Genomic DNA, 26,278 nt, shown 5'->3' on the forward strand with positions numbered 1-26,278 from the left:
ATTTTTGCCTTTGCATATGCTACCAAAGTAGCACAGTACTTTGGTACACAGTAAAAGCTTAATACTATGGGGTAACTAAGTGGATAGAATTCTGGGCCTGGACCCAAGGAAAACCTAAGTTCAAATCCAGTCTCACACTTACTTGTGTGACCTGAGGTAAGCCATTTGACCTCAGTCTGTCTCAGGTTTCTCCTCTGTAAAATGGGAATATGATAGTAACTACCTCCCAGGGTTGTTATGAGAATCAAATAAGAGAGCATCCGTAAAGTGCTTTGCAAATCTTAAAAATCCATAAAAATGCTAGCTATTATTATAAGTGATTCTTGATTATTTACTTTTAACAGTCAGTCACATTTATACAGTGTTTGCCAATAACTAAGTCATCTCGTACAACATTTCATTTGATCCTCCCGAGGGAGGTTAAGTGACTTGCCCAAGCAAGTCCTCACAGATATCAGTGTAGTTGGCAAAGCCAAGAGTCAGGGACTAGAATCAGAGGATCCTGATTCTTAAACCTGATGCTCCTTCCAGTATACCATATTGCCTCTGAATCAAATCCATCGTAAAGATCTGTTTAATTTGTTCCACTAGGACTGGACATTCTTATATCACTTAGCACAAATCATTTTGGATTAAATCGCTTCCAAGAGACTGGCACATAAAAATATCTTTCGTTAAAGTACTTCCCCTGCCCCAACCCATGCTAATTACAGAAAATGCATACCTGCTCTATTTCCTTTGAATGGGTTGTCCGGTTTTCTCCCAAGCCTCCAGGTTGGTCATTTTCCCATGGTAATTTATTTTTTCCTTTTCCTGCACTTAACACCCTTCGAGTACAGATAGTCTGATCAGCAGATGGACTATAAGAGCCATACATTTGCATACTATCCCTTGAATGGTCACCACAGTGACAGTGTGCACTTTGAGTTCTGTTACCTGCCAGAAGCCAGTCTGTGTCTGCTCCATGGGGCAAGTGGGTTGCTCTTCCCTGGGCAGAAGATGGCATGAGTATTGCATATTCCACAAATCCCTGTTCTGTTAGCCTTGGAAGAGTTTTCCTAGCTAATCTGGCTTGCACAGCATTCATCACTCCATCTCCATTGTCTTGAAGTTCAACAGCATCAACAACTCTGAAAAGTACACTGGTTTTACCTGAGCCCATTGAAGATGCCAATACAGCAAAGGCCTCCAGAGCAGCTTGGCGTACCCTACGCTTACTATCGACTAGAGCTGGGGCAAGGCCAAAAGCCAGTTTGGGCAAGTCAAAATCCTCACTTGGATAGGTCAGCAAGGAGCAAATGCTTATATTCACCACCTCTTCTCTCACTCTGGAATGCTTATGTTTGAGATGTTCCAGTAATAAACGCAGCACCTGTTGAGGTCCTACTTCCTTCATCAGCTTAAGAAAAATTTTCATGTATTCTTGCTTGATCACCAACTTGTTGTCGGCTAGTACTTTGACTGTGGCAGCAATGATTGGGCCCAAGAATTGTTGTACCTGGTCTCCAAGACGTGTCACCAACAGGTGCAGTACCTGAAGTGTGCCATGGACCACTTTGAAGTTAGAATCATCTAACAAGTTATACAATAAGCTAATGAAACCTACGAGACTAGAATGAGGAGTGGAGACAGGGCTAAACCTTCCCAGCACCTGCTTGAGTTCCTCCACAGCCTGAGTCCGACTCTTATAGTCATCCTGATCTAGCAACCTAGAATGCAGCTCCTGAGGAATAACACCAAATTTGAGGTGGCTGCTGGAAGGTGTTGCCGGGCAGGGGAGGGGATCTTCAGGAAATTCAGAAGCTTCAAGTTCCAAATAATGAGGAACCTGACCCCCATACTGGGACTCGACACGACGATTGTAGTGTCTCCTCAGGGCTGAGGGCAGGCGAGAGATATAAGATAGAAACCGGTCTTGGCCCAGGCGTTCCCCTATTTGCTGCAGCGCAGAAAACGCTATCTCAGCCTCCTCTTCTTCCTCTTGTTCCCCAAGCTTGCGGGCCAGGGATAGGGTGACCTCGGTGAGATCAAGGCCAAACAAGAGATCGGGGGGAGTGAGCAAAATGGGGAGCAGGAGTGCAGTGGAAGCCCGGAGCCGGGCATCCGTGCTCTCCAGGCCTCGCTGTATGAGCGCCTGCAGCACCTGCACGGGGCTCCGCTTCAAACACTGGTGCAGGATCTGCAGTGCATCCTTCCTCAAGGCCGGGTTCTCTTCCCGCAGGGAGACCACGAGCTGCGGCAGAAGAGCCAGGCTGAAGGCTTCTTCCAGCTGACCCGCCTCCCCTTGACCCCGGAGCACGTCGGTGAGAAGTTGCAAGCAGAGTCGCTTCTCTTCCAGGACCCCCTCCACCAGTACCCGGCCCAGGGCCCGATACAGCGCTTCCTTCCGTCTCGGGAAACCGAGGCGCCCGCCCCGCCGGGGCAGGGCAGCCTGCAGAGCCTGGAAGGCCTCGGACGGCTCTGGCGCCGTGCGGAGGAGCTGCAGGAGCCGGGTCACCTCTTCGTCCCCTCCCGGCAGGCTCCCTCCGACCCTGGACCAGCCACTCGTGACGGCCTCCTCCGCTGGGAGAAAGAGGGCGGTCGTGGTCGGGGACAGGGCAGGAGGGGCCGCTGGGCAGGAGCCCTGATCGCCGGCGGCTCCACGGCAGCAATAGCTTTTCTCCTCTCTCATCGTCCGCCGAGGTCGGTTTTCATCAGTCTCTGGGGTGGAAGGGCGGCAGCTGCTCCGGGGCCGGTAGGCGCTGGGGATTAGGAACTGGGCCTGCGGCAGAAGAAGCACCGGGGGCGCGGACGCCATGGAGGGGCGTCAGGAAGCTGCGGCAGCGGGGAACCATCGCAGTCTCCTAGGGGCTCGATGGAGCCCTCCCCTCCCTTTTCTTCTCCAGGCTCCCGGGCTACAGAAGGGGAAAAAAAGCTGCCGAAGCCGGGGACCGGAGAGATTTCCTCCTCCTCTTCCTCCTCCTCCTCCTCTTCTTCTGCAGCAGGCGCCACGGCCCCACTGGAGCGGAGCGCTCCCAAGCCGCCCCCGGCTACAGGAGGCAGCCCTCAACAAAATGGCCCCCGTCGCGGGCCCCAGACCCAGCCGCAGCCACCGGGCGTAACCAGGGGCACCACGTGACCAAACCGACCGCTTCCATGGTGACCAGCCGGCGCGCGATCTCTTGACCCGGAATGAAATTTCTCAAGTGGTGGTGAGAATCCTGGGATATGTAGTCTCCAAGACGTGCCTAACACACTCACCCCCACCCCCACTCCCGCTGAAATCGCCTGAAAGAGGCCTGGAGAAACCAGCTGGGAATGATTGCTAGGGGAGGGAAAGAGAGATGGATGAAGGCTGGGGCATAGGCGGAAGTGATGCGGCTTAATCTCGAGGCGGCGGGGCTCCGGGCGGAAGTCCCCCGCCCTACTCGTGTGTGTCCGTCGGGGTTTGACTGGAGGCGAGTGAGGCTACGGCTCGGGTCTCTCTTGTTTCTGGTCCCTCCTGCTTCAGTCGCCGCCGGCACAATCCCCGGGACTCAGGTACTTTCCATTGGCTCTCCAGAAGCCGTTTCGTTTCTGGCCGGTTCCCCGTGCGGGTAGGAGGATCAGTTCGGGGGGGGGGGGCTCGGGGGCGGGACGGAGACACAGAGGAAGAGAAGCGGGGACTGAAAGACATCTCCGTGCAGGGCCGCTCGGACCCCGGAGCTAGGGGGGCGGCTGCCGCCCGCCTTCGTCGAGGCCCGGTGCCCCCGGAGCGGCCGAGCCTGGCGGAAAAGCTCCCTCCCTAGCATCCTTTATGCTCTCAGGCCCTCGGGGTAAATTGGTTAGGGTTGTTGTTGTTGTTGTTATTCCCTCCCCGGTCCCAGGTTTGGCTCAAGAAAGGATCTCTCCCTTCCCCATCTCTCCCCATCCGCTAATTCTTTTTAATATCAATTAAGGCAAGAAAGAAAGAAAACAACTCCAGATACCTCCCTTGTCCCTCAAACCACCTGCCACCTTCCTTCCTCAGATCAAGTCCTTTTTTATTCCAAGTGAAGGGAGCGATCCCCTCCCTCCTGCCTTCCCTTCTTCCAGGATCTCCATAGCTCCTTTTTTCGTCGCCAAGAGACCGAGACTGCAGATGTGTTACTTAGCAGATTAAGTTCTTGGCACCGTGGTCCTGAGAGAACTCTGCCCTGAGGGTTTGAGGAAGGATGGGAGAAGCCATTCATCGGTATTTTTCAGGGAGAGCTGAACTACGGATATTTATTTATTTATTTATTTTTAAGATGTGGGGAGGAGGCAGTTTTCGCTCTTAGAAATTTAAGTGGTCACAAATAGAGGGCTAGCGGTCCTGGACTGATGGAGTGTAGAATCCCCAGGAATGTAGAAGATGAGTTTCTGCAGGAACAATACCTATGTATTTTGAAAACAGTACATTTTCTATTTTAGGACCGTCCTTTGGGGGAGAGTGGCATTTCTGAATTGCTATTTGAAATCTCAAAATGTCTTAATTCAAATAACCTGGTTATCTGCTGTTATAGGATCAAGGATGGTGTTTGTTACTAATTCAGATAATTGATCCACTTAGGCTACACAACATAAAATAGTTTTGTTTCAAGCTCAGAATGAATTTTGAACATCTTTTTTTTTTAGCACAATTGAATATTACAGTATTGTTGATATGTCTGAAGTTCTTGGAATTATCCTTTCTTAGTGGTGTTCTGGTTAATCACGGAAGGAAGATGTTTTGTTTTTATTTTAAGAAGGTGATTTAGTTTTTACAATATTGACGCGTTTGCATAACTTCATATGTATAATGGGTATCATTTCTTGCCTTCTCAGTGGGTGACTAGAGGAATTTGCTGGAGAAAATTTGGAACAGAAAATAATGTTTTTTAAAAATTTGACATATTTGATATCAGAATAATTTTGCTCATAGTTGTAACTTGGCATTGAAAACACCCATTTTAAGGGGGGCGGCTATGTGGCACAGTGGATAAAGCACCAGCCCTGAATTCAGGAGTACCCCGAGTTCAAATCTGGCCTCAGACACTTGACACTTACTAGCTGTGTGACCCTGGGCAAATCACTTAACGCCCATTGCCCTGTCCCTCCCCCCAAAAAAAGAAAACACCCATTTTAAACAGGATTTTTCAACTGTAGAAAAGTTTATAGGATTAAAATGTACAAGACCACGAAGGGCATAAATAATATATGGTTGTTCATCAACTTCCAGTGCATAGCACAGTGCCTTATGCATAGTAAATGTTTAAATAGGTGGTGATTGAATTGAATGCCAAAATTGAAAAGTAGTTTTAAAAATTGTAAGAACAATTTTTGGACAAATAATTGGTACATTACAGGGCAAGTATCCAATTCATATACCCAAGTAATAGTAGGAGGAAAATAATAGATTAAACTATGTTGAGATAAATACATGATTTAATGTATTCAAAGAAATTAGGGATGTTTGGGGGGGTATATCCATTTTTTCCTATGAACTTTACAGTAAAAAGAATTGCAAACATATTTACAAATAAAAATACTTAAATATACAAGTAAACATGATTTATTACTACCTTATCTAAATCTACACTCTGATCCCTGTGATTGTACATTCACTGGTATGAGAGCGTATTTGGTCTTTTTTTCAGTTTGTATCATTTTATATAGATCTTTCCATAGTTCATTATATGCATCATATTTGTAATTTTTTTTCATATTTGTAATTCGTAATGGTGATCTGACATTTTATTACATTTACCACAATTTGTTTAGACGTTGTTCAAGCACTGGACATTTAGATTGTTTTCAATATTTACTATTATAAATAGTGTTGTCAGAGGCAGGTACAGCTTAGTTGTATAAACCAGAAGAGATGTTATTTATTAAATCAAGAGAAACAGTCAGATTGCTCTGAGCTCTGGCAGAGATAGGCACTTTTTATATGGTTGGGGGAGGGGAGTGTATTTCTGTTAAGTGGGGAAAGTATTAATCAACAGTGGAAACATTTCAAGGATGTTATAACATTCTTCTCTTCCTATGTTTACATTCTAAAAGTTTGCCTCATAAGTGTTTGTGGTTTTTTTGAAAGTGTGCTTGTCACTGTGGTGTCTTCATCAAGGTTCTTTACTACTCAGATAAGGAATTGGTCTTGTTTTCCTCTTCACTGCAGCTATTAACATTTATGTATAGATAGTTACTTTATTTTCAATTACTTCCTGGTGGTATGCTTCCTGTAGTGAAATTTTAGGTTCAAAGAGTTTTACCTCTTGCTATGTTACTGCCAGACTGCTTTCTAGAAATGTTAGGTGGTTGTAAGATCATTTAAAGCTGCAAAGAGACTTAGAGGCCATCTAGTCCAACCCTTTGATTTTACACATGGGAAATTGAGGTCAGAGAAGTTAAGTTCAATCAAAGTCATACAAATAGGTGGCAGAGCTAGAATTTGAAATTAGGTCTTCTGATTTCCAAATAAGTACCTTACTTTGCCTTCAGCAATGCTTTTCCTACAGGTCCACTAACACTTGTTTTTATCTATTTTTGCCAATTTCATTACACCTCCAACTTTTAAGTTTTAACATTATGGAGGGCAATCACATGCTCCTGATAAACCTTCCTTGGTTCCAGTGTTAGAGTTTTTCTTATGTATATAACTTTGATAGACATAACATGATCATGTTACAAAGTAATATCATATGCTGTTACATTCAGACCCCATCAGTTCTTTATCTAGCTATGGATAACATTTTTCATCATAAGTCCTTTGGAATTATCTTGTATCATTGTATTGCTCAGAACAATGAAGTAATTCACAGTTGATCATTGTATGGTATTGCTATTACTGTGTACAATGTTTTCCTGGTTCTGCTCATTTCACTTTGCATCAGTTCATTTAAGTTTTCCCTTAAGATTTTTCTGAAAGGATTCTGTTCATCAATTCTTATAGCACAATAATATTTCATTGCGATATACCACAACTTGTTCAGCCATTTCCCAATTGATGGACATTACCCAATTTCCAATTCTTTCCCACTGCAAGAAAAATTGCTATATATATATTTGTACATATAGGTCCTTTTCCTTTTTCTTTGATCTCTTTGGGATACAGACCTTGTAGAGGTTGTTGTTGTTTGTCCTTCTTTCTTGAAGAGGACCAATGACATCAGGAAGATGATGTCTTGACTTGCAAGTGAATTAGATTTAAGTGAGGCAGGGCTATGCAAAGTTACCAGCCTTGTTCTCTCCTCCACAAGCCATTTGGGTCCAGTGGCAAGATATAGATCAGAACAACTAGAGATGGCCCCCAGTGCAGTGGGAGACCTTGGTCTTTTTAAACTAAGGTCCCTCATAGGTCTCAGTTTGACTAAAGCAACACCCATTCATTGATTAAAGCTAGGTAAGAAGTAAGGCCAAAAAATGGTCTCTTTTACTTACTCCAAAAAAAAAAAATCAATCTGGGAGGGGAAGACCCTCAAGGTTTCTGGCCAAAACAGAAATAATTGCTATTTGCATTCACTCAGAGTCATCCAGACTTACAGTAGTGGTAGGTATTGCTGGATCAAAGGGCATGCACTGTTTTATCATCCTTTGGGCATAGTTCCATGTGCTCTCCACATCTCCTGCAACATTTGTCACTTTCCTTGTCTGTCATGTTAGCCAGTTTGATAGAAATGAGGTGGTACCTCAGAGGTATTATAATTTGCATTTCTCTAATAGTGATTTAGAGATTTTTTTTCATATAATTATAAATAGCTTTGGTTTCTTGTTCTGAAAACTGCCTGTTCATGTCCTTTCATCATTTATCAATTGGAGAATGACTTGTATTCTCATAAGTTTGACTCACTTCTCTATATATTTGAGAAATGAGGCCTTCTAATCTTGACTGTGCTGGGTTTGTTTGTGTAAAACCTTTTCAATTTAATGTAATCAAAAATATTTATTTTATATCCTATATTTCCATCCATTATTTGGTCATAAATTCTTCCCTTATATATAGATCTGACAGGTTAACTATTCCATGCTCCCTTAATTTGCTTATATTACCCTTGAGGACTAAACCTTGTACCAATTTTGACCTTATCTTAATCTGTGTTGTAATATGTTGGTCTGTATCTAGTTCCTGCCAAACTGCTTTCCAATTTTTCCAGCAGTTTTGTCAAATAGGGAGTTCTCGTCCCAAAAGCTTAGGTCTTTGGGGTTTATCAAACAGTAGATTACTATGGTCATTTACTACCGTGTATTATATACCTAATCTATTCCACTCATCCACTACTCTATTTCTTTTTTTAAAAAATAAACATTTGGGGGCAGCTAGGTGGCACAGTTGATAGAGCACCAGCCCTGGATTAAGGAGGACCTGAGTTCAAATTCGGCCTCAGACACTTAACACTTACTAGCTGTGTGACCCTGGGCAAGTCATTTAACCCCAGTTGCCTCACCAAAAAACAAAAAATACAAAAATAAACATTTTTATTTAAAGTTTTAAGTTCCAAATTGTATTCCTCCCTGAGGCAGTAAGCAATCAGAGATATAGGTTATCCATGTACAGTTATGTAAAATATTACCATATTAGTCATTTTGTATAAGAAAACTCGAGGGGCAGCTAGGTGGTGCAGTGGATAAAGCACTGGCCCTGGATTCAGAAGGACCTGAGTTCAAATGCAGCCTCAGACACTTAATACTTACTAGCTGTATGACCCTGGGCAAGTCACTTAACCCCAATTGCCTCACCAAAATTAAAAATAAAAAAAATTTTTAAAACTCGAAAAAATGAAGGAAAATGAAATGGCATGCTTCAGTCTGTGTTCAGTCAATATCAGTTCTTTCTTTTGGAGGTGGATGGTATGCTTCATCATTTATCCTTTGGGATTATCTTGGATCATAGTATTGCTGAGAATAGTTAGGTCATTCACAGTTCTTCATCCAACAGTATTGCTGTCACTGTGCAAAACATTCTTCTGGTTCTGCTCACTTCACTATATATCAGTTTATGCAAGTCTTTTGAGGCCTTTCTGAAATCCTGCTTGTAATTTCTTATAGCACAATAATATTCCATCAGCATCATATACCACAGCATCTGTAGCCATTCCCCAATTGATAGGCATTCCTTTGATTTTCAATTCTTAGACACCACAAAAAGAGCTCTGCGGTAATTTTATTTATTTATTTATTTATGTATTTTGGGGCAGGGCCATGAGGGGTAAGTGACTTGCCCAGGGTCAAATAGCTAGTAAGTGTCAAGTGTCTGAGACCGGATTTGAACTCAGGTCCTCCTGAATCCATGGCTGGTGCTTTATCCATTGCACCACCTAGCTGCCCCATAGTACAGCTCATTTTAATATGGACCACCCTTAAGTCCAGTAAACCAATAGATTTGAATGATGCTAGCCAATTAGCTTGGAGCAATGTGTAAGGGCCGCCTCTTCTCTGGTCTTCAAGAGGCATAGCTTTCTTGTCCTGGGATGTTGGAGGAGGCAGCCACGAGATTCCCCCCTTGGTCTCCTTTCTAGGTAATGTAGGGCTTCTGAACTCTACTTAGAGTCATGTGCTCTCTCTTTCTTTACTAACACTTAATATGGTTAATAAATTCTTAATGCCAATAACTGGTTTGATAGCCTGTAATTTAAAAGTAGCAATATATTAGAAGCCTCAGCCAAGTTCCCCAACTTACAGCAGAGAAAGGCTTCCCTCAAAATATTTCAAATGACACAAATCCTAATGCTTTATGTGGGTTTTAAAAAATACACATATATCCTGTAACTTCACTTTAGTTGTTAATTGTTTCAACTAATTTTTAAATTGATTCTATAAGTATACCATTGTATCATCTGCAAAGTTATAGTTTTGTTTCTTCATTGCCTCTTCTGGTTCCTTTGATTTCTTTTTCTTTTCTGATTGCTATAGTGAACATTTCTGTTACATTGTTGAATAGTAATGGTGATAATGGGCATCCTTGCTTCACCCCTGATCTTAGGGAAGGCTTCTAGCTTATCTCCATTACAGATAATGCTTGCTATTGATTTTAAATAGATACTACATATAATTTTAAGCTTTTTACTGTTTTTTGTTTTTGTTTTTAGTGAGGCAATTGGGGTTAAGTGACTTGCCCAGGGTCACACAGCTAGTAAGTGTTAAGTGTTTGAGGCCGGATTTGAACTCAGGTACTCCTGACTCCAGGGCCAGTGCTCTAGCCACTGCGCCTCCTAGCCGCCCCCATTTTTAGTGTTTTGTTTTTTTTTTAGTGAGGCAGTTGGGGTTAAGTGACTTGCCCAGGGTCACACAGCTAGTAAGTGTTAAGTGTCTGAGGCCGGATTTGAACTCAGGTCCTCCTGACTCCAGGGCCGGTGCTCTATCCACTGCGCCACCTAGCTGCCCCCATTCTGGGGTTTTTTATCCTCATTGCCTATTAAAGTGGCTGCCGCATAGTACATGCTTATGACTGAAAGGCAACCCACCTTTTTATAGAACTGTAAAATAGTAGGATTGCTTCCTATTTTCTTGGGATAAACAATGGACATTTTTGACTTTATGGGCTTTGATTTGTGCATTGCACTGATAGTGCAGTGTTTACATTTTCATTTAACTGGTTTCAAAGCCATGGTGATCGTTCTGAATGAATAAATGAAAGAAAAAACCTTGATTAAATGCTTTTTTATGTGCTATGCACTGTGCTAAGTACTAAGGACATAAAATAAATGAAAAAATGTACTTGCCCTCATAGAACATACATTCTAATAGAGAAATATAACATTTAGGGGAGTTGTGTCTAGGGAATGGGGTTTTGGTCTAGGAATTTAAAGGATTGCTGAGTGGAGCAATAGAGCAGTGGATTAACATACCATTTCCCAAAACAGTGAAAAACATAATTTGATTACAGTCTCCAGAACAAGAAATAGAAAAGGGGGTGGGGGGACAGTACACTTCAGTATATCGGTTAGCAAGATGTCTGGGGTGACGCATGATTGCTTTAATACTAGTTATCACTGGACAACACATCTCTAGGGCAAGGTTTCTTCAGTGATGGTGTGTGTGTGTGTGTGTGTGTGTGTGTGTGTGTGTGTGTGTGTGTGTGTGTGTGTGTGTGTGTTGGGGGAGTGGGGCAGGGCAATGAGGGTTGAGTGACTTGCCCAGGGTCATACAGCTAGTGAGTATCAAGCGTCTGAGGCTGAATATGAACTCAGATCCTCCTGAATCCAGGGCTGGTGTTTTATCTGAGGGGCCACCTAGTTGCCCCTGATGGCTTGTATATTTTAATGCAGTGATTTCAGCACGTTTCACATGTTCATAAAACTAGAGATTTAGGACTAGAAAACATATTTGAGGTCAGACTGAATTTTTAATTTTTTAGATAGAGGAAACTGAAGCCCAGAGTCGATTGTAGCTTGCCCAAGATAATAGGTGGATAAAGCCAGGATTCTAAGCCACTGCACCCGACTTTACGTCTGGTATTCTTTCCATTATGCCAGCAGAGACACTTTTTCCTTTGAGCAGGAAGGAAAGAAGAGAGTGAGAGGTGAGGTTGAGACATTTCAAGAACTGAAGGAGGGGAATTGAGGAAACCTGATGGCCTCATTATTCTCAATGAAGTAGGAAGTAAAGGCATATGAGATAAAGGTATTTTGGGATGTTTTGAATTTGGACTTGCCACTGTAGAAAATGAAAGAGGGAGTCAGTAAGAGTAGGATGTGCTGTAGTTATGAGAGAATTCTGTCATTCATATATACATATATGTGAGGGAAAACATTTTAGCCTCGTGTGTGTGTGTGTGTGTGTGTGTGTACATATATATGTATATTAGGCTAAAATACATAGTTCTTCCTCTTTATTGCTAAAAATCATTATTACTAATTTAAGTGCATCATGACGTCTGCAGTGAGCTAAAGCTTGCAGTCGTACACCTGAAGCTCAAAAGTCTCTTAGAAAATTTTAAAGCTACCTATACAATTTATGAAACTCAGCTTTTCCTCTGAATACTTCTTGAAGCCCAGTGTTTGGTAATTGGAAAAGCTAATCCAAACCAAGATGACAGAAACAAGGATTGATGATCCTTAGGATGTAATCACATTTTTTACCATAGTTTGGAAACAGAAGAGCATGTCCTATAGCTTGCCTTAAGTCAACAGATACATTATCAGACTTTGTGTCCTTGGACTTTAGATGTTTGTTCAGGTCTAGAATGCTCCAGTCCTTAGTCTACCCTTTTGGTTACTACATCATAGATTATATGACGTGTAGTTGGATAGCCAACCGAAAGACTTGTCCATCAGTGCATATGCTTTAAATAAACACTATAGATGGATAGTGAGTTGGGTTCAGAGTTGAACAGGAAGATGAGAACAGGCCGGCTTGCTTTAGGAAAATGTGCATTGCTGTGAATGACCTCAAACTTCTGCTTGAAGCAGGCCCATCTCTGTAACTTCTCTTCTAGAGATGATGCTGTGTAATGGAATTGTGATGATGGAACTACAAGAGACATAGTTTCTGGTTAATTTAATCATTTTATTAAAATGGCTGGTGGATTATTAATAAAATGAGATCCATGGCTATATCTCTCAGACCAAAGACTCCTAATGGCAATGGGATCTTGGTTCATATACCCTTCCAGCTGTAGGAGGTCCATCACATAGCAATCAAATCCAGCTGGTTGACATGATTTGGAGGTGAGTTACATTAAAATAAAGTTGGGGATACAGGACTCAAGTAAAGATGATATCAGGGGAAAATGTGGAGGACCCCCCCCCCAAGCTGATGGGGGAAACAGTGGTTCCCACTTAAAACTGCTTCATGCAGGCCAAATCTCATCAGTAAAGACCTGCAGCTTTTCTAGACAAAAGAATCTGTCTATCCAAGGCTCCTTTTGTGAGCTTGGCTTGGGCTTTGCCCGGATGGAGATATTTGATGGAATCTCTTTTTTTGGGGGGGGGGGGGAAGGACTACAAATTAAGGGGAAGTCATTGGGTCCCCCAAGATATTGATTATTAATAATTATTTCTCATAGAATAACACAAAATTATGGTTGATAGTCATCTAAAGAGCAAGGGAGAGGTGCATATGGGATGTGAACAGGCTGTAACACTTAAAAAATGAATTGCGTAAGAGAAGTGGTATAAAGTATCTAATCAGAGTTTCACATCCAGTACAGTACTCAAGTCTTTCCCTTTAAGCCCATGCCTCTTCTTAATTTCCATGTATTTATTCCCTGTTTCCTTCAAGTCACCCAAGTTTACACCCTGAAAATCATCTTGATTCCCTCACCCTGCCTGCGTGTCTGGTTTGCTTCCAAGACTTGTCAGGCCTACTTCTATAACATATCTTGTTTTCATCCTCCCCTCTCCAGTCACAGTACAACCACCCTAGTTCAGGACTTTATCCCCTCTCCCATATTATTGAAGTAGCCTCTTAATTAGTATCCTTGCCCCTATGCTACTTCCTATGCCTGTATGCCAAATCAATATCATTAAAGCATTTATCTGACAATTTTACTTTTCCTCTATCTTCAGAGGGGCCCCTTCCCTTTAGGGTAATTTTATCTCAGGCATATCAAGCCTATCTGGCTCCAGCCTATCTTTCCAGATTGATTTCGCATTACTCCCCCACATGCATTCTACATTCTAGCCAAATTTGTTATTCTTATACACAGCATTCTGTCTTGTACTTTTGAGACCTTGCCCAGAATGCATTTTAAACCTATCATCTTAGTCAGTCAACATTTATTAAGGACCTACTATATGCCAGGCCCTGTGCTAGACACTAGGGATACAAAGAAAGACAAAAGACAGACCCTGCTCTTAGTTTAATGGGGAAGGTAGTATGCAAATAACTGTACAAACTACATACAGAATAAACTGGAAATAATCAACAGAGGAAAGACACTAGAATTAGAGGGGATCCTAAAGGCTTCTTGTTGAAGGTGAAATTTTAGCTGTGACTTTTTTTGGGGGGGGGGCAGGGCTATGAGGGTTAAGTGACTTGCCCAGGGTCACACAGCTAGTAAGTGTCAAGTGTCTGAGGTCAGATTTGAACTCAGGTCCTCCTGAATCCAGGGCCGGTGCTTTATCCACTGTGCCACCTAACTGCCCTTACTTGTGACTTTTTAAAGGAAGCCACTAAAGAGAGATGAGAGAGAGCATTCTAGGCACAAGGGACAGCCAGCGAGAATGTCTGGAGTCACCTCTTGGAACTCACTTTTTTTTCTCTTTGAAGGATTGTGGGTACTGCCACCTATATGACACTTCCTACTTTTCCTTATTCTGTTTTCAACCTGACTCCCAAATTACTTTATATTTATTTTGTATTGAAAAGCAATGTGACAGGAGGTGACTAGGTGGTGCAGTGGATAAAGTACCAGCCCTAGATTCAGGAGGACCTGAGTTCAAATCCAGCCTCAGACACTTGACACTAGCTGTGTGAGCCTGGGCAAGTCACTTAACCCTCAAGGCCCGTACCCCACCTCCCCAATAAAAAGAAAGAAAAACAATGTGACTTTGATTTAATATTTTTTCTCCTAATTATATGCAAAAATAATCTAACTTTTTTTATTTTAAGTTCAAATTCTGATCCTTTCTGCCTCATTGAGAAGGCAAGTGATTTGGTATAGGTTATACATATGCAGTCATGCAAAACATTTCCACTTTATATATTGTGAAAGAAAAAGAAAAAGTATGCTTCAATCTGTATTCAGACTCCATCATTTTTTTCCTCTGGAAATGGGTAATATTTTTCATCATGTCTTTCAGAATTATCTTCAATCATTGTGTTGCTAAATCATTCACAGTTGATCATCATATATTATTGCTATTACTGTGTACATTGTTTTCTTGGTTCTGCTCATTTCACTTTTCATCACTTCATGTAAGTCTTTCCAGGTTTTTCCAAGAGCATCCTGCTCATCATTTCTTATAGCACAGTCATATTCAATCACAATCTTATACAGTGTGATTTGTTCAGCCATTCTCCATTAATGGACATCCCCTCAATTTCCAATTTTTTGCCACCATTAAGAGCTAGTATATTTGTATACATATAGGTCTTTTTTCTTTTTTTTTCCTTAACTCTTTGAGATACAGATCTAGTAGTGGTTTTGCTTGGTCAAAGTATGCATGGTTTTATAGCCCTTTGGTTATGTTTCCAGATTGCTCTCCAGAATGGGTAAATCAGTATACAATTTCACCAGTAGTACATTAGTGTCTCAATTTTCTCATATCCACACCAACATTTGTCATTTTCCTTTTCTGTCATATTAGCCAATTTGATAGGTGTGAGATGGCTCAGAGTTGTTTTAATTTGCATTTTTTCTAATCAATAGTGATTTGGAGCATTTTTTCATATGATTATAATAGATGGCTTTGATTACTTTGTCTGAAAACTGCCTGTTCATATCCTTTGACCATTTATTAATCAAGGAATGGATCTTATTTTAATTAAATTTCATTCAGTTCTTTGTATATTTGAGAAACAAGATTTTTATCAGAAAAACTTGCTATAAAATTTTTTTGACACTTTTGTTTACTGTGTTTTTTCTCCATCCTATTTTCCCCCTTTTACCTTTTCCCCCTTCTTTTACCTACCTTATTAATCTGTCTTCCCTTCTATTACTCCCCTACTTTTCCTTTCCCCTTCCCCTCCTAAATAGATTTCTTTACCCAACTGAGTGTGTATATTCTCGTGTTGAACCAATTCTGATGAGAATAAGGTTCGTGAGCTCCCTCCACTTCCCCTATCTTTCACTCCACTGTAAAAGTTTTTTCACGCCTCTTTTATGTGAGATAATTTATCCCATTCTACCACTACCTTTCCCCTTTTCCCAGTGCATTCCTCTTTCTTACCCCTTAATTTTATTTTTTTAGACAATCATCCCATCATATTCAACTTACACCTGTGCCTCTCTCTATATTCCTTCTAATTGCCCTAGTAATAAAAAAGTTTAAGTATCATCTTCCCATGTAGGAATGTAAACAGTTTAACCTTATTAAAACCCTTATGTTTTCTCTTTCCTTTTTATCTTTTTATGCTTCTCTTGAGTTTTGTATTTGAAAATCAAAATTTCTATTCAGCTCTGGTCTTTTCATCAGGAATGCTTAAAAGTTTTCCATTTCATTGAATATGTTTTCTCCTGATTATACCCAGTTTTCCTGGGTATGTAATTCTTGGTTGTAATCCTAATTCTTTTTGCCTTTCAGAATATCATATTTCAAGCCCTCGAGTTTTTGGTTTTTTTGTTTTTCTGGTGAGGCAATTGGGGTTAAGTGACTTGCCTAGGGTCAGACAGCTAGTAAGTGTTAAGTGTCTGAGGCCCAGATTTGAACTCAGGTCCTCCTGAATCCAGGGCTGGTGATCTATCCACTGCGCCACCTAGCTGCCCCGCCCTCGGGTTTTTTTAATGTAGAATTTTGTTCTTCTGACTATGGCTTCATGATATTTGAATCATTTCTTTCTGTCTGCTTGCAATGTTATCTCCTTGACATGGGAGCTCTGGAATTTGGTTATAATATTCCTGGGAGTTTTCATTTTGAGATCTCTTTCAGGAGGCGATTAGTGGATTCATTCAATTTCTCTTTTACCCTCTGTCTCTAGAATATCAGGGCAATTTTTCTTAATAATTTCTTTTTGTTTGTTTGTTTGTTTTGCGGGGCAATTGGGGTTAAGTGACTTACCCAGGGTCACACAGCTAGTAAGTGTTAAGTGTCTGAGGCCGGATTTGAACTCAGGTCCTCCTGAATCCAGGGCCCGTGCTCTATCCACTACACTTAATAATTTCTTGAAAGATTATGTCTAGGCTATTTTTTTGATCATGGCTTATCTCTCCTGCATCTATTGTCCAGGTCAGTTGTTTATTAGATGAGATATTTCACATTTTTTTGTTTTTTCTTTCCTTTGATTTTGTTTTATTGTTTCTTTGTGTCTCATGGAGTCAGCTTCCACTTGCCCAATTCTAATTTTTAAGTATATTTACACTCTAGAATTTGTGTTAAGGCATTATTTTAAAGGATTTGGAAGGAAATTTGGGAGAGCTCAGGTGAGTCCCTGCCTTTTCTCTGCCTCTAGCAGTATAACTTTGAAAAGAAAACAGGCCTTGGCCTCCAAATCAGGAAGAACTGGACTTTAGCCTCCCCTTGATACTGTTGCTTTGTTACCCCAAGTCAGTTTAACCTCTCAGGGCTCTAGGTAACTCTCAAAGACTGTATAAGTTGCAGAGCTAGCACTGATCTACACTGGTAGAAGGAGTTTCCTCTACTAGTGAATTCAAATGTATTTCTTTATCCTTTAGGGCAGTGATTCTTTTACTGTTACTTTGTTTCCTAAGTACTTAGCACAGGGCCTAGCATATAGTAGACATTAAATATGCTTTTTTAATTTTTAATGAACAAAAATCTTCTTTTCCCTCCCAGAACAACAGATTCCCTTGTTAGCCACGTCTAAAAGTTTGTCTCATTCCACATTTTGACTCCATCTGTCAGGAAGTGGCTAGCATAAATCATCCATAATCAGACTCCTGAATTGCTGGTTGGTCATTGCATCGATCCAGAATTTCAAAGTTATGTGTCTTTATAGTGTTGTTTTTATTGTATTTTATTGTATAAATTGTTCTCTTGGTTCTGCTTATTTAATTCTGTATCAGTTCATACAGGTCTTCCCAGGATTCCCTGAAACCATCCCCTTCTTCCTTCTTATACCACAGTAGTATTCTATCACATCTACATACCATAATTTCTGTAGCCATTTCCTTAATTGATTTACATGCATTTAGTTTCAAGACTTTTGTCCCTTAAAAAAAAGTTACTGTAGATATTTTTGTACATATATTTTCCTTGTCTGTTTCTTTGATCTCTTTGGTATTTAGGCCTAGTAGTGGTATCAGTGGGCCAAAGGGACATACAGTTCAGTAACTTTTTTGGCATAGTTCCAAATTGCTTTCCAAAATGGCTGGGCAAATTCCCAGTTGCAACAAAAGTGCATTACTGTGCTTGTTTTCCCACAGGCCCTCCACCATCTGTCATTTTCCTTTTTTTTGTCAACTTTGCTGGTCAGATAGAACCTCAGAATTCCTTTAATTTGCATTTCTCTAATTATTTTTGATTTAGTGCATCTTTTTAGAGCATATAGTTGTTTATAGCTTGATTTTTTTTTTTCCCTTTTAACACTGCCTGATCACATTGACCATTTATCAGTTGAGGAATGACTCATTCTTAAACATTTGAATCAGTTCTTTATCTAGTTTGGAAATGAGACTCTTGTCAGAGAAACTTCATACAAAGATTCTTCTTAATTACCTTCTTTCTTCTCTTGTATTGATTTAGTTTGTACAAAAACTTTTAAATTTTATGTAATCAAAAATTGTCCATTTTACTTTCTGTGATCTCCTCTTATCCGTTGTTGGGTCTTGAGCTGTTCTATCCACGTATCAGAAATGTCATTTCTTTTTTGCTTCTCTAATTTGTTTATGATGTGGTTATCTATTATTATATTTATTTCATGTATTCATTTGGTACTTACCTTGGTGTGTGATGTGAAGAGTTGTTTTGTTGAGCAATGAGGGTTAAGTGGCTTTCCCAGGGTCACACAGCTAGCTAGTAAGTGTCAAGTGTCTGAGGCTGGATTTGAACTCAGGTCCTCCTGAATCCAGGGCCAGTGCTTTATCCACTGTGCCACGTAGCTGCCCCTTGTGAAGAGTTGTTTTAAACCTGATTTCTGACAGACCTCTTTCAAGTTTTCCCAGCAGTTTTCATTGCATCCAAGGAGTCCGTGCTTCAATAGTTGGAGTATTTGGGCCTAACACATATAATTGAAATAGAAATAATTATGGAAACAGCTACGAGACTCTTACAGTAAATTAAAATAATAATTTAACACAATGAAAGTGGGAAAATTCCCATAGATTTTGAACTATTATTTCTTGCATCTATTTATTTTTTTGGAAAGGGAGTATGGTAGAGTCCAACCATTTATTATCTGATTAACCTTGGACAAATTAAATAGCCTCTTTTGGAATTAGTTTCCTCATAGGTAGAATGAAGTGGTTGGACTACATGAACTTTGAAGGTTCCTTCCAACTCCAAATTGGTTATCCTATGAACTTTCTATTCCCACTGCCATCACCCTAGTATAAGTCCTAATTACCATTTACCTGGACTACTGTAGTAATCTCACTTTGCCTATATTCTCTTTCCTTCCTTCATACTGCTGCCAGACTTTACCCACCTTATTCTTAGCTTTGGTCATGTTAGTTTTTGTCCTTCACTTCTTTATCTGGTATCCGAGATCCCTTCACACAATGGTACACATCCTTCTGCCTCACAAACTGTGTTTCAGTCAAACTGAACTACCTGCGTTGTTCCTTGTCTGTCTTTTCCCCTTTCTGCTTCTGTGCCTTTGATTAAGTAGTTTCCTATGTCCAGAATGCCATCTTACTTCTTTCTTTCCTACCATTCCATCTCTCCCTCTGTTCCCATTATGGGTACTGATTTCTGTGGGTAAGAGAACTTAGCATCCTGAATTGTAAGTTATCCATTAGCTGGGATCTGAATCCCTCTTAGTGCTCATATCTGAATTAGAGCTTGGGCCTTAGGTTTTTTTATTAACCCCTTTTTGCCTCCTATATCATTCCCCCCTCTTCTTATACCCCGGGTAAAAGGATGAAGATCGTCTCTTCTGTATCTACTTCCTGCTGAACAGGGACGAAGTAGGGGCCCATGGGGGTTTTATGAATTGAGGAGGATCTAGGAACTAGTGTTACAAATGCAAGAACCACAACACAAAACACAAATGATTTACAAACAGACCAAGGGGCAACAGGGGCTCTAATACAGAATAAATCTAAGCGTTCCATGAAAAAAAAAAACTGGATGAAGCAAACAGTTGTGAACAGTTTCAGCCTTCCAGGTAACCTCTGTACTGGAACTCAACCTTTAGGAGGTGTTCTGAACCACACAGACTCCATCTCAGTCCAGGACCACATTTGCCAGAGAGTTTGAACACTCTTACAATTCTTATAACCCTAATGCAGTAGAATTAGAAATATATTCCATTACCAAAGTTAAATTTGTAAGCATAGCTTCGTGTTCAAGTTACCCAACAAAAGGGCAGCAGTTTTTCAGACCCACCAAAGAAAATTATCCCAGGTTCCTCTTATGACTAGTATAAGAAGAGGCAGTAGCATTCCTACTATGGAATCCAAATAGCCCAAGATAACATGGGTTTAAGCAGTTGGTAGTTAACACTAAAGATTTATAATCTCCTTGTTATAGGAAGGAGAAATACCTTTGGGGCACAATAGGGTGCAAGGGAACCAGGGCTAGAGTTGACTGGTGAATGGGCCTAACAGCTAATCTAGCAGCAAGGTCTGCCCTGTGATTCCCTTGTGCTATGGAGTTGGCAGCTTGGTGCCCTTGGCAGTACATAACAGAGATCTGACTGGGCAGATTTATGGTAAAACCTGAAATGCATAGCTGTGTTTTCTAATTACCATCCTTCCTCTCATCTGCCATGAGGAGGAATTTCACTATCTAAACCAAAAAGATACCCAGTTAATTTAACCTTATCATAAAACCATGTAAGCATTAGCAGGCAGATAACAAACCTGAATATTAATATACCTTGTTGTTTGGCATATCAAGTGACTGCACATTTAATCTGAAAACAGTAAGATCTTACATACTTGCATTGTGCTCATTTCTTCTACTGACTACTTGCTCTGATTATAGAAATCTGCTATAAAAGAAAAAGCAGGAATATGATTATAAGGCCAGGATAAAACACCCTTAACTCTGTTTGATTTCAGGTAAAAGTTACAAGTGACCACCAGTCATGCAGTACTAACCAAATTCAGGGATAGCCAGGTGGGAAAACATTTCCTGTTCAGTAGGAACACAGTGAGCCAAAAGGAGCCTACCTTGGATTGAGTCCAAAATTATCCTCTCGGCTTTTTCCCAGATACCTCCACCTGTAAGCAGCACATTCCCTCTTGTGGCATTGATTTGTAGCATTCTCTCCAGTACTTGGATTAATGGCTCAACCATCCAAATAATTATACCTGAATTCAAAACTCAAGACAATATTAATTACTGTCCCAAAATATTTTATCTTAAATAGCAAACCTCTACTCATGAAGTTACAATAAGCAAAAAAGATTTACCAGGACACACACGCATGTTGCTTTCCTTCCTTCTTCTCAGGTTTAAACTTTATTGTGAGAAAATGGGTAGTTGTCTCTTCTCAATGACCATACTCCTCCTGACCTGTTTGTAGGCCAAAGGTCTCAGATCCCCTCCTCCCCCTCAGGCTAACAAAATCACATGGTTCAAGGAGCCCTGGTCTCAATAAGGTCCCTCTGGAGTTATGTCCATATAAGGAAGAATAAGGTCCACCTCCTGAGTTATGCCCATACAAGGAAGAGGGGTGGGAATACTGCATTCTGATTAGCTAGTTTTTGTGTGTAGATTGTAACCCTCAAGTAATCAGACCAATGATGAAAAAGGGAAGGGTCCATTCACATTAGGGACTAGGGTTTAAACAGGGCCTGGGAGCCCCCTTTTTTTGGCACCCACTAGCTGCACACTAGGGTGCCTCCTTCTCATGAGAAAGAAATAAAAGAGCCTTTGTCACATTGCTGCTGAGTTCCTGCAAATTATTAACAAGAGGATGGTTTTTCCTTCACATTTATCCTGGTGTAAAGATCAATCATTAGAAATTACTTCTATACAATAAGCAACCTTATAAATCCTCAGCAAAACTGTTCCTTGTAACAAGCTCTTTTCTGACAAGTTTACATATTTTAAAAAGTCTAGAAAGTCTTTTTCTGTGTAATGATCTACTAGCTTCCAATGCTTTCCTTTGTCTTAGAGGAAACAACTAATGTACCTGTTTTTGTTAAAACCATCAATTGCTTTGTTTCCAATAATTTTAACACACATCCACCAATTTAAAAGTAACTTTAAAACTCTAAAAGTATTTTAGTTTTCCAATAAACTCAATTACTCTGGTTTCTTCCAGAATTCACAAACCTTGAAATGGCAGGTGAGCACTTAAAGTGGCAGTGTACCTTAAATATACTCCCTCCCCCTTTTTTTTCCCCTCAAGATTCCAGATTCTCTGCACTGTCAGTATAAAACAGTACAGCTTTCTTTCTCTCTGCTTTTATCAATTATTTAAAATTCTCTGGACAGTTTCTTAAGATTTTCTAAACATTCTCTCACCTATCACTCTGCTCTGGCACTGCGCAGCCAGCCAGCACCTTGAGGATGTTTAAATACCAAGCCTAGGACTGTATAGCTCAGATATGTGACCTTTAGGCTTTGACTAAGGGAATTTATGTTTTACCAGGGAGATCAATGGAAGACTTGGAGGCTATCTTCCTGTAGGATATCTGGGTATAGTTGCCTTCAAATATTATATGATAGCCTTATGAGATTGATAGCTATAGAAACGTTAGGTTAAATATAGATATTGGACCTCCCAGGCTCTAGACAGTAAAGGAAAGGTGGGAAGTAGGAGAAGAGCTGAAAAAAAATATGACCAATTTGGATAAACTTTCCATACCTGTGGGTGTTTCATTCCTTCATGGGAGAAAGCATAGGAATGAAATTCCAGTATGCCCCAGGGTCACTAATATGTTATAGTTAGAAAAGACTTGAAGCAAGGATACCAACTAGTAAGCTATTGGAATTGTCCAGGTTTGAGGTTATGAGAACCTGCACCAGGGTGGTGACGGTGTCAAAGGAAAGAAGGGAACATACACAAGAAATGTTATGAAGGTAGAATTGACAGGACTTGGCAACTGATTGGATATGGAGAGTAAGAGTGAAGAGCTGAGTATGACCCTTATGCTAATGAAGCTGAGTGACTAAGAGGATGGTGGTACCCTCAGCAATGATTGGGAAGTTTTGAAGAGGGAAAGGTTTGACCTGGGGGGGGAAAATAAATCCCATTTGGGAAATTTAAGATGTCTATGACACACCTAGTTTGAGATAAATAGTCATTTAGCACTGTGAGACTGGAAATCAGGAGAGAGGTTAGGGCTGGACCAACAGGTGAGAATCATATGTATGGAAATGACCATTAATTCCATGGAAACTGATGAGATCCTTAAGGAAAACAGTATAGAGGTAGAAGAGCTTATATTCTGAGTTTAGACTCTTTGGATATTGCCTTGAGAAATCCAGAGTCATAACTACTCTCCTAGAATGCATCAGAATAGTACTTTAATGGAATTCATTCATATCCCAGTAATATATTATTCCAGTTTACTAAAGTCATATAATCACAATTGTATCTAACTGAAAATCTCTTCTCCAATATCACTAACTTGTTCATCCACCTAGCACTTGATAACCTAGATACTAGGAGAATTTACTCTATCCTGAGGCAGCCCATTTCCCGGACTTGTAGTCTCTCTTTCACATTTAAATCCTTAAAGATAGCTCTTTTGTTTCCTCTTGTAGTAACTAGGATTTATATTTGCTTTAAGATTTGTAAAGCATTTACATATCTTATCTCATCAAAACAACTCTGTGAGGTGGGTGCTATTATCATTCCCATATTACAAATTAGGAAACTAAGGCTTAAAGAGAGTAAATGATTTGCTCGGGGTCACACAGTTTAGGCCTTCAGTGTAAATATCCATCCTAAAGATTTTTTCAAATGCTTTGCTAACTTTAGGTAAAATCTATCTATAGCATTTGCCTTTTTAGTTACTTTGTTGATGCTGTAGCTAAAAGTATCACACAGGATGAGAAGTCAGTGATGGGTTGTGATCTGCATTGATCACTTTAAAAGGTGTGACTTAGGTAAAATCAACAGTCTTTTATTTCTTCCTGAAATGTGTTTTCTAATATTTTCCCCACCATCCTCCATACCCATCTTTGCATTGAAGTTGTCCTATATTTAGACATAGTGATTTAATTTGGAAAATTTTATTGAATTCTTTATATCTTTACCACCTCATCATCTTCAATAGGTATTGGTACATAAGCTAGTTATCTTCATAATGAGCAATTCAGTGTGAAATGATCAAATATTCCCTGCAGTAATATTTGTTGTTAACTTTGAAAGCGCAGTAAAACCAATGCCACCAACTCTTTATCTCTCCAGGGAATATCTGAGTCATACTTCCATTGAGTTGCAACTTCCTTTTGTCTTCTAGTTTCATTTATTGTAAGAATGTCAATATTTTTATGTTTTAGTTCGTCCACTTGTTGATAACTGGTCAAGAGTCTCATGTTAGATTACCAACAGTTAAGTTAATGTTTACTGACTGTCTAAACACTCTGATTCTTAATACCTTCTCCTCCTTCCTTTTCTGATGTTATGCCAGCATCACTACGGAACCAGAAGGGGGCCACACTGGACTGAGGTCAGTTTGTATTTTTCTTTATTTCAAGGGTTACCTTGGTCTTCATTACCAAGTGGCTCCCCTACCTCTGAGCAACCTCCCTGCACTTAGTTAGCCTGGTATACAACATACAGAAGCAAACAAACAAATTAGTATAGTGTTCAGTAAATCCAAAGACCCATCTACTGGGATGAGGATTCATCATTGGACAAAACTGTGAGGGAAAAATCCATCCTCTTCTCAATAATTCACAGGAACTCAGCAGCAAAGTGACAAAGGCTTTATTTTCTTCTCATGAGAAGGAAGCACTCTAGTGTGCAACTAGTGGGTGCCCAGAAAGGGGTCTCGCAGGCCCTGTTTTATACCCTAGTCCCTAATGCAAATGGACCCTCCTTTTTTTCATCAATGGGCCAATTACTCAAGGGTTACAATCTACGAGCAAAGACTAGCTAATCGGAAAGCAGTATTCCCACCCCTCTTCCTTGTATGGGCATGACTCAGGAGTGGACCTTATACTTCCTTATATGTACACAACTCTGGAGCAGACCTTATTGAGACCAGGGCTCCTTGAACCATGTGACCTTGCTAACCTGAGGGGGAGGAAGGGATCTGAGACCTTTGTCCTATAAACAGGTCAGGGGGAGTATGACTGACTGTTATATCCACATTGAGAGGAGACAACTACCCATTTCTCACAAAAACCCATTGGGAAAACAGACCAACACAAATGAGTACATGATTTAGATATAAAAAGTCACATCATAAACACATTAGAACAGGGAAGTAATACCTACTTCTAATCTATGACTAGGGGAAAAGTTCATGCCCAAACAAGAGACAGAATATTACGGAAGGCAAAAATAGAGAAATCTGTTTACATAAAACTAAACTGTTTTTGCACAAACAAAACCAATGCAGCTAAAATTAGAAGAGAAAGTTAACTAGGGGCAGCTAGGTGGCACAGTGGATAAAGCACCAGCCCTGGATTTAGGAGGATGGGAGTTCAAATCCAGACTCAGATACTTGACACTAACTGTGTGATCCTGGGCAAGTCACTTAACCCTCATTGCCCTGCAAAACAAAAACAAAAAACAACAACCAGTTAACTAGGAAAAATCATTGTTGCAAGTATCTCTGATAAAGATCTTATATTCAAGGTACATAAAAAACTGATTCAAATTTATAACAAGAGACATTCCATAATAGATAAATAGTCAAAGGATATAAACAGGTAATTTTCAAAGGAAAAAATCTAAACTGTTAACAAGCAGCTATGTGAATAAATGACCAAGTCATTAATAATTTGAGAAATACAGTTCCATTTCACACCTGTCAGATTGGCAAAGATGACCAAAAAAGTAAAATGGTAGTTGTTGGAATGAGTGAAGGAAAATAAGCACACTAATGCAGTATTGAAATTGTGAATTGGTCCAAATATTTGGGAAAGCAATTTGTAACAGTGCCCCCAAACTCCCTAAACTGTGCATACCCTTTGATTCCGATATTTCTTACAAGCCTATACATGTATTATGATGCAAAGTGATATGAGCAGAGCCATAATAGCATTATTATTATTATTTTTTTTTTTAGTGAGGCAATTGGGGTTAAGTGACTTGCCCAGGGTCATACAGCTAGTAAGTGTTAAGTGTCTGAGGCCAGATTTGAACTCAGGTACTCCTGACTCCAGGGCCAGTACTTTATCCACTGCGCCACCTAGCCACCCCATCATTATTTAAAAAAAAAAAAAAGTCTTGAAATAGTTTATCATCAATGAAGTGATAAAGTAGGATGCCAGTGGACCAAAGATAAGCATACCACCCACTTCTGGACATAGAAGTGATGAATTCAAGATTTAAAATGGAGATACGTCTTTGGACATGGTCAGTGTGGGAATTTGTTTATTCATGCTAGGTTCTACATTTTTGTTAAAAGGGTTTTGTTTTAGTTTTGGTTTGTTCATTTGGAGGGGGCAAGAGAAAATAAATGCTT

General features: G+C 40.3%; 2 protein-coding genes across 7 annotated transcripts in view; one reads left to right on the forward strand and one right to left on the reverse strand.

Moving 5' to 3' along the window:
* Positions 1–3,090, reverse strand: part of TOGARAM1 (TOG array regulator of axonemal microtubules 1) — a 90,176-nt gene extending 87,086 nt beyond the window's left edge. For 2 of the 5 annotated variants that reach the window (XM_043981925.1, XM_043981923.1), the window contains exon 1: positions 725–3,085. In XM_043981925.1, coding sequence (XP_043837860.1) covers positions 725–2,797 — 2,073 coding nt within the window. In that variant the 5' untranslated portion in view covers positions 2,798–3,085. Of the gene's footprint in view, positions 1–724 lie in introns of all 5 variants that reach the window. The other 3 variants (XM_043981922.1, XM_043981924.1, XM_043981926.1) reach the window with 3 other exon arrangements.
* A 161-nt stretch (positions 3,091–3,251) lies between these two features.
* The window catches only part of KLHL28 (kelch like family member 28), a 49,780-nt gene continuing 26,753 nt past the window's right edge, over positions 3,252–26,278 (forward strand). Inside the window, exons 1-2 of one of the 2 annotated variants that reach the window (XM_043981927.1) lie at positions 3,252–3,519; positions 24,272–24,310. In XM_043981927.1, the coding sequence (XP_043837862.1) occupies positions 3,355–3,519; positions 24,272–24,310 (204 nt within the window). In that variant the 5' untranslated portion in view covers positions 3,252–3,354. The remainder of the gene's footprint in view (positions 3,520–24,271; positions 24,311–26,278) is intronic. The other variant, XM_043981928.1, reaches the window with a different exon arrangement.

Source organism: Dromiciops gliroides, chromosome 2, assembly GCF_019393635.1.
Source record: "Dromiciops gliroides isolate mDroGli1 chromosome 2, mDroGli1.pri, whole genome shotgun sequence".
NCBI classification, from domain to species: domain Eukaryota; kingdom Metazoa; phylum Chordata; class Mammalia; order Microbiotheria; family Microbiotheriidae; genus Dromiciops; species Dromiciops gliroides.